The sequence below is a fragment of the Brassica oleracea genome, chromosome C4 (genome assembly GCF_000695525.1).
Source record: "Brassica oleracea var. oleracea cultivar TO1000 chromosome C4, BOL, whole genome shotgun sequence".
Lineage (NCBI taxonomy): Eukaryota > Viridiplantae > Streptophyta > Magnoliopsida > Brassicales > Brassicaceae > Brassica > Brassica oleracea.
In genome coordinates, this window is record NC_027751.1 from 11,345,765 (window position 1) to 11,357,240 (window position 11,476).

The 11,476-nt window shown below is 33.6% G+C and overlaps 3 protein-coding genes across 3 annotated transcripts; 2 read left to right on the plus strand and 1 right to left on the minus strand.

The window, feature by feature from the left end:
- Window positions 1-3,566: 3,566 nt before the first annotated feature.
- On the minus strand, window positions 3,567-4,886 carry LOC106338103 (F-box protein DOR-like). Its single transcript, XM_013777156.1, has 2 exons — window positions 4,438-4,886; window positions 3,567-4,278 (listed from the first exon to the last, which is right to left on the minus strand). Exons 1-2 carry the CDS (start codon window positions 4,716-4,718, stop codon window positions 4,011-4,013), a joined length of 549 nt encoding a protein of 182 aa, XP_013632610.1. The 5' UTR covers window positions 4,719-4,886; the 3' UTR covers window positions 3,567-4,010.
- Window positions 4,887-7,970: 3,084 nt separating this feature from the next.
- LOC106338104 (B3 domain-containing protein At2g31720) lies at window positions 7,971-9,089 on the plus strand. The gene has a single exon (XM_013777157.1). It carries the CDS (start codon window positions 7,971-7,973, stop codon window positions 9,087-9,089), a length of 1,119 nt encoding a protein of 372 aa, XP_013632611.1.
- A 741-nt stretch (window positions 9,090-9,830) lies between these two features.
- LOC106340676 lies at window positions 9,831-11,064 on the plus strand. The gene is given in 2 exon segments (XM_013779519.1): window positions 9,831-9,941; window positions 10,605-11,064. Coding segments are annotated over 2 exon segments (321 nt in total). The 5' UTR covers window positions 9,831-9,844; the 3' UTR covers window positions 10,829-11,064.
- The last annotated feature ends 412 nt before the right edge of the window (window positions 11,065-11,476 follow it).

An 11,476-nucleotide genomic window follows, 5' to 3' on the forward strand; every position in this document is an offset into this window, starting at 1 on the left:
AGGAGTCTATCGTGCTGATAACGTGTTGTAAAACGAAGGTTTTAGGTCTGAATATTTATATGTTTCATTAATGAATACGTGTTCCCTTATATAGGGGATTATAAGATAAGTAAAAAGGAAAGTATCTAAAACCTAAACTCACTAGAATTAGGAAAACTACTAATACATAATAATGAAAAGATAACAATTACAAGGAAAAGGAAAGACGATTTCCTTTTTCTCCAAGCCGTCTCTCTCTATTTTTGCCACGGCCAACTCTCTTTCTTTAGAGTTAGGTTATCTCTCTCTGTATGGGCAGGTTATAAACTGGGCCGGTTATGGACATCCACCAATTGATTTATAACACTTATACTTTATGCAAACGATTCACCGTACCTCTTTTTATTTTAGCAGCAGACCGTATACACATTTTACATAGACCAAGCTCACTCTAAAGCCTGACCCACTTTAATGTGATTAACTATGGGCTTTATTTGGGGAAACATAACAGACGCAGAGCATGGAAATCGAAGGCAAAGAGGTCAGAGCTCAGATTTGGGATACTGCTGGTCAAGAACGCTTCTGCGGCGCTGTTGGAGCACTCGTTGTTTACTACGACATCAGCCGTCGCACCACCTTTGAGAGTGTCGGACGTTGGCTCGATGAGCTCAAGAGTAAGTCTCCGTTGCTAGCTAGATTCACTCTACTGGTTGATTTTAAATACATCTTTTATTTGATTAATCTCTCTGAAATGATATCTGAATATTGTAAGGTTTAACTAATCTATCTTATTAAAAGTCTTCTATTTTACGCTTTTGTTTTGCAACATAGCAATTGAAAAAAATAGTAATATTTAGAAACATGGAGAATAATTTACAAGGATATTAAGTTAAGAAAAAAAATAATGAAATTATGATATTAAAAAAATTGAAAACCCATTAATTCTATTAAAAAGTAATAGGCTTATGTTACTTGATATACATATTCAAATCAAAATAATAATTTAAAATTGATTAATATAAAAAAGTCATTCAAAAATATACATATATTCAAAATTTGATTTTTACTAACATATTTTCCAATAACCATTATAAAAATGTTTTCAATAGATATAAGAAAAAATACAATACAAAACTCAATTTCAAACACCAACTTAAATTATGGTTTTTATATTTCACATTGAAATTTAAAAATAAAATATATGTGATTTTTTTTACGTCAAATATGTGATTATTTATATGGTTATACATATAAAATATTATTAATTATAAGATTACTTATTTGATGGGAAGTATAAAATACGATTAATTATATGATAACACATATTTTTGTAACTTATGATGACACATATATGATATATATATAATAGTGATTAGGGGTGAGCGTTCGGGTTCGTTTTCGGGTCTGTTTAGAATTTCGTGTCCGGCTCAGATATTTGAGAATTCGGTTCGGATTTGGATAACCAATTTAAATTATTTTAAAATTTTAAAAATTTATTATATGCTTTAATTTTAAAAAAATCTATAAACAATAGAATATATTATATATAAATTGAATAACATATGTAAGAGTACCTAACTTAACATATAAATTGGTTTGGTTTAAATACTTGGATAGAGAATTAATAATTATTTAAGTATTTTTGGAGTTTCGAGTATATTTTAACTATTTTAGATATTTACGTTTGATTATTTGTATATATTTTCAAGTATTTAAACGAACTTAAAAGTATCATATATATATTTTAGATGTTTTTATATATATAATAATTCTAAAAATAATTATTCTCATTTATTTCTTTTATTTTATCCTGAGATTTAGAAAATGTTTAAGATTCAAAATTCTTAAAAAGATACATACTTAGGTTAAGATTTGTGCCTTGTGCATAATAAATACTTATTTTATATTTTCTACATATTATGAACTAATAAAATAATAATTATATATAAAATAACTAAGAAATTAGTTACTATTATGTAATAAATGGACTTGCACATATAAATCAAATGACCGCTCTTGTTTATTCGCAATCATTTTATAATAAATAACTCAAAACAATCAATCTTATATATGGTATATGATATATAATTAAATTGAAACGCTATGAAGTATATATATATATATATTAACATAAACACCTATTAAAATAATATTATTTATTTATATGATGTTACTATCATTTTATCTTATTATAGAAAAACATTTAAACATTGATCACAAAAGTTTATGTGAGACTTTTAACAGTTTTAATAATTTATAATCGTTTAAAAAAAATTTAAATACAACATATACAAAAAAATCTAAATTATTTTAAATTTAGGACTTTGTAACGGATGCGGGATCTTAAGTTATTTTAATAGTAAAGAATTAAACAAAAATGATAAAAAAACATACAAATTATTATCAAATCTTCATTATTTAAAATCATTAATTACTATATATATCATAATCACATTAGGTAATTCCGTAGGTTTTATTTAAGGAAATAATATATAATAAATAGTCACTTTGCTTTAGTTAATATCATATGATATCATATAGTTGGTATTAAATGTTTCTAGTGAGATATAAAAATCGAATTGGACCAACATGTTTTTCAATTTCAATGTGAGGATGATACGTATGACTAATTAACTACATAATTGATTGATACATAAGCAATGAGTCTTTTTTAATTATTACAAAATTGAGGTTACATCTTTTCAAATGTTTCTTAATTAATATATACTGACAACATCGTGTACAAACAATTGTTAAAACACATTAACTTGGATGTCCTCTGAATTAGGAAGTTGCCATCAATAATGAAAAAGACCAATAACCAGAACGAACACGTAACTTCGAATGAAAAAGACCAATAACCAGAACGAACACATAACTTCGAACATAATATGAAGATAGCTGATATGTAGGTAATAGCAGTTTGAATCAATACCTGGCTATGCCAGCTTGTTGGAATCTAATAAGTGGAGACCTGTTTTAATTTTGAAAGTGCACTTCTAATAGAGATGGAAACTGAATGAGTAACCCTGCCGTCACCGAGATAATCCCATCAAACCATCTCTTTGATTCTTTCACATGAATGAGCTACAAGTATAAAAGAAGAAAACTTTCATTCCATCACAAGAACATTTGATTTGCATGGAAACAAAATCACAGCGAGTGTAAAGAAAAGGGTAAGATCACTTGGTCGAAGAGAAGCGTGTACCCTTGAGAAGCAGAGGGAACGAAAAGGAGAACTGATGGAGAAAGGGATCGTCTCATATCCGCAGCTTCTTAGTGAGAGACAGTGGGGGCCTTCAGACCCAAGCCACAAATGAATACAAGACACCCACAAGCCTTCTTCAGTATAGTAACAACACAATCACATGTTTTAAAGCAAGCTATACCGCCAATCTGACTCTCATACATGTATTGGCCCATAAACCACAAAGATCAGACTAACAAATAATAATAACTCAGATGGATTCTAATTATGATGTGCCAATGTACATAGCTAAGTCCAATATCAAACTAGAACAATTTGTAGCTATAGTAGAAAACAAGAAGATATATGGTACCATTGTATCTAGCAAAGATGAAAACCATGGTAGACAACTGAGAATATTCATTCCAAGAACTGAAAAAAGTTATAGCAAAAACTCAAAAGCAAGTGAAAGATAAAGTCTCTAATCAAGACCACAAGATAATAACTTAAGAGCCAGCATCCGTTACAAAGTCCTAAAACAACTACATAAGCTTCACGTCTGCTACATGGTTCAGAAATATGTCAACTCTAGATCGCCGCCTCTCAAAAGCTCCCATTCCTTGGATTTCAACTTTGGTTACAGTTTTCTTGACGAAATTGTAGTAGTAAACATGTAAAGGGTTGGATGGAAAGAACGGAGAAAAAACAAATTCATTTGTAGCAGTCACTCCATCAAAGTAAAAGTGCTCCCTTGCATGAACACCCTTCCACATAGGAGGCAAGCTGAAAATACGTTGAGACCATTCATGTTTTTCAGGGTCTTCTAGAATACACATCTCTAAACTTACCTTGACAACCTTACAGAAGCCAATTTACCTTGGAAGTTTATCAGCGTTACAGGAAGCATTCGTCTTTCAATGAAATTAACAAAGCTGTACTTCTCAGATCTGACATCAAAGCGAACTACCATATCATCACCATTGGAATCGCGAGCATTGTAATACAAAACACCATTGATGCATATAGACTTTGTCCCCGGATAAGAATGGGGTACGTCACATTCAATCAATCTCCATGTCATGTTCCCAATTCCTAATGGTCCACAACACTGTTATAATCTAGCATTGTCACTGACAACGCCTTGTGTTGTTTCTCAACTGGATCGTACCCAAAAAATCTTCTCATATCAGCCATCTCTCTTGTCTTCTTCATTTTGGGTAGAGGGAAGGATTGTTTTGTGCTAGGGTTACATATCACCGACACAAGCTCACTGAATTTTATTCCCTCTTAGGATCCGATAATGGCTAATACAGAAAAATCTATTGATAATATTCGATAAATAGTAGCCGTGCTCAAGAGACACATTCTCACCCAAATTTTGAGGCTGAGGTGTGGAGAAGAAGATCACCTCTTTCTCTTTTAGGCGGGCCAACAATAGCAGCGGGCGAGCCAGGGATCTGGTGAAGAACAGCTCCGTGAAGTCAGGACGGCGGAGTACGGAGGCCCACCGCTTTGAGACGGAACGACACCTCGCGATACACTTGAGCGGCATATCCTCGAGAATATCTCGATGACGAGCTCGACTGGGATATTCAGTAGTATTTCTTCAGCATTGTCTTGTGATATCATGGCGGCGGAGGCAGACACTTGCTTCTTCATCAAAACCTTAACAGTTGGGGGGAAACGCAAAATTATCATCAATTAATTGCTCGATAAACTTTGAGCCGTTTTGGTTGGATTGAAACGACACCTCACATGACATGCTATCAGTTAGCGTGTCGTTTTTGTTTTCCAGTTTACAAACGGTGCAGCGTTTTATTTTGACTTTTCAGAATTTGAGGATTTTCTCAAAAAATAAACAATTGTTTGGCTTTTTTCTTCTTCTTTTTATTGGAGTTTTCTTGCAATCTTTGAAAATGCTTAAGCAATTTTGTGGAAAATGTCGTTTAAGATGTGTACTGTGTAGAGATTTTGAAAAATCTGGAACATGTGTAATCCTCCGAAAATATATTATTAATCTCGTGTTAAGTTTTTTGGTATAGGCTAACATTGATTGGCTTTACTCTTCTCAGATCAATGGGTCAATATGGAACGTATCTCTTCAGTGACAAATGTTGCTTGACATGTTAAATAATGTGCGTGCAATCACGACAACCATTGTGTATTCCAGCATCATTCCACCGTTTCTTTTACTAGTGATAAACTGATCTTATCCTGTGTGTTATATATGTACTGGATCGATAAATTGTCATGAACTTTTTGTTTTCGTGTCCTCTTTCTTCCTGAGAGTGTTGATAAAGCGTTGGTTATGACACAACAACCTAAAGGTCTTTTTCTGCAGATGATAAATCAGCTTGATTCTCTTTCTTTCGTATAATTGAACATTTACATCCTCTTGTTCAACTTAAGACATAACTACTCTTTAAAAAGATTTGGCACACCGATTGCTTGTGTATTTTTACATGCTTATCCAATTACACAAGGAAAAAAAATATCCAAGAAAATTCAGTGTAGTAAAGAAACAACAGTTAATATAACTTCAGAAAAGAATGTAACTTTTACTCAATAGGTAGCAGAGAGTGAGGTTATATCTAATAAGCCAAGAAAAGAAGTCAAGCCTCTCTCACGAATACTCTTGTATTGTCTTTTACGATTTATATTGTGTTTCTATCTTTTTCAAACAAGTAATTTGTTTAAAAAGGCTTCTCGTTAGGTTTATAATTTGCACTAATTTGAAAATTGGTTTTTCTGGACCCAACCTCTCTATTGACGTGCCACGCAAGTAGTTTTTAAGTCATCCAAAGGATTTTTTTGTCCATTATTCTCGAGTGTTAGCTTACTTAAATGGTTGATGATAATGTTTAATTTTAGGATATTTATATTTCGGGAAAAGTATCAATTTCATTCTCAACTATTTCAGTCAAATACAAACCGAACAAATAGTTAGCGGCAAATATGATCTCAACTCAATTAAAATTTAAAAAAACTACTCGAACTTTTTAAAACGTGTATAAATCAATTTCTTAAAACGTGCATAAATCAACGTTGAGTCTAACAGAAGTTAGTCAACCGTTAACAAGCTAAAACGACGTTGTTTTGATATATATATATATTTTTTTAAATATGTTCATTCCGGGGCACACTAACCTCTAATCTAAAGTAACTTTTTGAAATATTATTACAAATTAGAAAATATATAACTATACAAAATTATAAAATTTACTAAAATATAAATAATAAAATATTTATAATTATACAAAATTAAATATACTTAAAACTTTGAAGCTATTTATAAAACTTTCTTATATATATTATTTTTAATTAGTGAATTTTTTTTCCGAAGTAAATATTATATATTTGTGATATTTTGTTCAAAATGTTAAGAGGCCTTTTACCTTTCTTTCACTAAGATATTTTGCTCAAAATATTAGAATTATTAAAGAATAACTAAAATTTATAAAAACATAAAATATATAGTATATTTTATTAATTTTGAAGAAAAAATTGACCATTCAAGGTTTAAAAAATTAAAAAAAATTATAAAATTTTTTATAAATGGTTTCGGAGTTTCAGGTATATTTAATTTCGTATAAGTATAAATATTTATTATTTATATTTTAGTAAGATGTAAGTTTATTAAACATATGATAATTAAAAACATGTTAATGTATTTATATAAATCAGAAACAATCATTACCAAGTTTTAATTGGATAAGATGAAGAAGTATAGTAGTTTATATAATTTCAAATTTGTAATAATATTCAAAGGTTACTTTAGTCTAGTGGTTTGTGTTCACAAAAAAAAAACTTTAGTCTAGTGGTTAGTGTGATTCTTTATAAGAGTATCAAGGCACGGGTTCGTTCGTATCCTGGAGTGAACATATTTTTTAAAAAAAATTAGATCAAAACTACGTCGTTTTATCTTGTTAACCGGTTGACTAACTTTTATTAGAGTCATTGTAGATTTAGGCACATTTAAAAATTTTGGGTAATTTTTTTAAATTATAATAGAGTTGGGGTGTATTTAGCGCTGACTATTTGTTCGGATTGTATTTAACACGACAGAAATTGTTGGAGGTTCAAATTGACACTTTCCTTTTATATTTCACACTGGTGTGAATGTGCGAATGTGATTTTGTTCTTTCAGTTTATGCTGTAAGCATCCAAAAGATGAGAAACTTAATTTTTTATTTATTTTAAAGCCAAAATTAATCGTATTATTATTTCACCTTTAAAAAAAAAAAATTCTTAACTCTTCTTAAACCCTTGAAAACATAAATACAACACGGATTGGACATAGACTTTAAGAACTCAAGTCAACTCAATTCAATTTCAAAAAGTATATATTTTTGTTAATGGGGAAAAATAACCAATAGGAGTAAAATATACATATTGATCAAAAAAGGAAACAGAGGTTGTTATTACAGATTTCAGATTAAATTCACTACGTAAAAATAACTTCACAACGCCACCCAAATTAACTAATATGGTTGGTTCTCCAAGAATCTCTTAAGATTAATTTGATTACGTTGAAAATTATACATTTTTGTTAGCGATAATAGACACTAATCATGTGGAAAAAGATGCAACTTGTAACAGATTTGAGATTGTCTTCACCTAAACACAAAGGACAAAGGAAACTAGACTTTATATAAGTCCGCTTAGGAAAAGGTCTTCTTTAGTCTATCAAAAATCACTATATAAGCAAAGCATTGCTACTACTTAAACCCTCCCTCTCTCATATTGTTGTTAATTATCTCAGAGAGATTGCCAAAAGAGAATCCTACTTTAGTTTTTGATGAAGATGGTGACAGATGGTGATGATGATCAACGCTCCGAGGAGGGTTTCAGAGGTGAGAAGAGATGTCTTGAACTTCTGGCGACGTCGCTTGGCTCTTACGGTGAGGAAGAAACAAGAAGTGTACGAGTAAGAGACGAAGAGGATAGTGTATCTACGAAGCTTGGCAGGCGAAAGATTGATGATGAATGCAAGAATCAACAAAACCATACTACTTACCGTCATGATTATGCTTCTTCTTCTTCTTCTTCTTCCTGGAGTTTGTCCTCCGTGGAGTCCAAGAAGCGTCGTGTAGTGTCCCAAGAACCCATCAACGCAGAGCCTCTTAGGGAAGTTAAGCCTTCGGTCAGAGGAAAAAAGCCGGTCAAAAGAGAGAGAGGGGTTACACCGGAATGGCTGGATAATCTGATGATAACAGAAAAGGGTGTGGACGCGAAGCTGGTGATTGATAAGATGATTCAGACGAGTGATGTCAACCCAAACCAAGGACGTCTCTTGATTCCCTTTAACCAGATAGTGGAGATGGACTTCTTGAACGAGGCAGAGTTGCACCTCATAGATGAACATCAAAGAGATAATAGTAGTAACAAAGGTGTTGCTGTGATCATGGTCGCATCGGATGGTAGAAAACGGAATGCTAAACTAAGGAGATGGAATATGAACTGTCCCAATTACGCCTTATGTTCTGGATGGAACGTCGTCGTCCGCGAGAACAACCTCAAGGACAAGGTAGGGCAGATATTTCGACTATGGTCATTCCACTCCCAAGATGGGAAGAAGCTCTATCTTGCCTTCTTTCATCAGCCTCCAGCTCTGGATATGGCTCAACCTCAAGCTCAAGATCAACATCTAGATCAGGCTATGCATGCAGATTCATCTTCATCCATGACTCCTCTTGACGCTGAACAAGAGAGGCGTGATAGGAGGACTTCACTTGAATCAGTCATAGAGACCACGACAACGGCAGATCTCGAGCTCCGGCTAGGGCCGTCTGTGGACCTAAATATACCATTGGCTCCAGTGCCCACGGAGATGGCTGCTCTCGAAGCTGTACAAGAGACCTCACTGGAATCAGTCACAGAGACGACGACGACGGTGGACCTCGAGCTCAGGCTGTGGTTTTAACGAGAGATTCCTTGGGAAACAGCTTTGTTATGTGACTTAACCTTTGTTTATTCTAGCGCTCTATGGCTGTGTCGTGCAAGTAGTTTCTTTTTATTTTAGGCTTTCAAATGGATGATTGAATTTTAGGAAAATGATATTTCAAAAAACTGGTTTTGGTTATGTGTTTGAGTAAATGTTTTAAGCATATAGGATCCGAAGAAACCACAAGTATCTCGATATTTTGAACATCACAAGCAAATAATGATTTTTAAGTAATGATCAAATGCTCACTCTAGTTTCACCACAATGACACTCAAAAAAGAAAGAAAGTAGAGCTGTTTAAAACAATTGAATGTGCATACACTTGTATAAGATACAGAGATGAGACGCATGTAAGGAAATGGATTTACACAAAAATCCGATCACCATACACATTCGTTGAAGGTCTTGTGTTAACAGAAGGTGGTCAAACTTACTAGAGATGAAGACAGCCTGAGGCAGAAACCCTCAAGAAGCGACGGAAAATCAGAGACAGCGTGTAGTCTGTACACCGTGTTTAGAAAACGGCAGGCCAGTTTGCTTTGCACTGTATATCGGTTATTTCCGGTTTGACATGTGGTTTTAGTAAAATCACTCACTAACTCGTCAGATTCAACGTAAGCTTTTCTTACTCTGTGGTGTTGAATTTGATTTGTTGGAGAGATTGCAGATACGTTTGTCTAACCTTCGCGATTCATGCTGGTTTTGATGATATAGATTGTTGGTGGTAGACTGGCATGGGAGGAGTTATGCAGAAGTTCCTAGTTGCATCAATGTTCATGGGGATTCTTCCCATTGCGATATTATACAGTTTCAACAACGATTTGCTTCCTGGTGGGTTTTGACCACAGTTGAAGATATTTGAACTTCCCTTAGTTATTTATAATCATTGGTGAAATAAAGTTTCGGTTTGGTTTATGCAAGCCCCCTTGATGATGCATCTATAGAGTTTAGGAGGGCCAAATTATTCTCTCATGGAAACATAGATTTTTTAAAGAGTTGATGAGTTTCCACAAACCAGAGAGCATTCTTTTGATTCAGAATCACATTTACTATCAATTCTGTCCTACAACAGTCTCTGGTCTTTAGATCTATAAAAATCCTGATCATAAGTTTAGTCTTGTTGATTACTAGGTTTTACACTTAAATTTATGAGAATTGGGATCTGATGGCATATTAGAGAATTCCGATTGTAAAATCTTTTAGAAACTTCAAACTTTGTATATGATTAACTTAGGTTTTACGTACATTGATTCTTGTAACAAAGACATTCTAGTCTTTGACGCTTAGTTCATTAATGTAATCAAGTTTGATTATCTGTGATGGGCTTTATTGGGTTATTGTACTGTTGCCATAATGTATCTCTCTCATAAGCCGGTTTCCCTGCTTTAGATTTGTAATAATATACGTTATAGAAATCGTTCAACTTGCAGGCATAGTAGGTGTCTGAAAGCTTTTACCATCTCTTACACTGCTCTGTTTGAATATCTCTGACAGGTTCAGCAACACTGTCTCCGCATTCTCTAACACTACTGAGTGGATTTCTTGCGGTGGTATCAGTCAACGTAGTGATTGTGTTCTACATCTGTCTGGCGCTGAAGGAACCTGTAGATAAACACAACTGAGACACTTCTTTTGTCGCAGAGGCCAAAGATAGTGTGAAGAAATTCACATCAGGAGGAGTCCCAAGTACCGATCCGGCGCTTAAGAAACAAGAGTAAGAGCTACGCAGTTCCCGTTTTTTGATACTAGGAATAGTGCTGAGATTGAATCAGAGAGCAGAGCTCAGGTTGTTGCAATGTGTTGTTATAATTGTAGAAATTCTTGCCTGGTAGATCATCCTCTTTGTGACATTTGAGGGGTTTTGGGGTTGGTTTCAGCAACAGGAACAGCAATGCTTATGTTGAACAGAGACAATAGCTATTGCTTTAGGGACAAAACTCACAAATACCATGTCCATAGTTGCTGTTCCTTCATTGCAAAGATACTAAGTGAATTATAGGTGAAATCTGTTTAATTGTTTGATTTTGGCTTTAAGTCGCTTCAACGAAATATATCTCCATCCATAGAAGTCAAAGCAACGTGGACATGATGGGAAGAAAAAGGCTCCAAAGACATGCATGGAAGCGCCATTAACAAAGCCAATTACAGTGTGCTGATTTGTAGATCCTTCATGAGTCTCCTCAAAACAAGCACAATTAAGGCTGGAATTGGCTGGTATTGAAATATTGATGGATCCTGGAGAGGCAGCTAGAACATTAAAGTTTCAGCCTACTGAAATTCCCCTAGATGCAGAGGGCATATACACTGTGAGAAGCAGTGAGTATCATGTAACCTTCTGATGCGAAAGTATTATCCAATTGACTCAA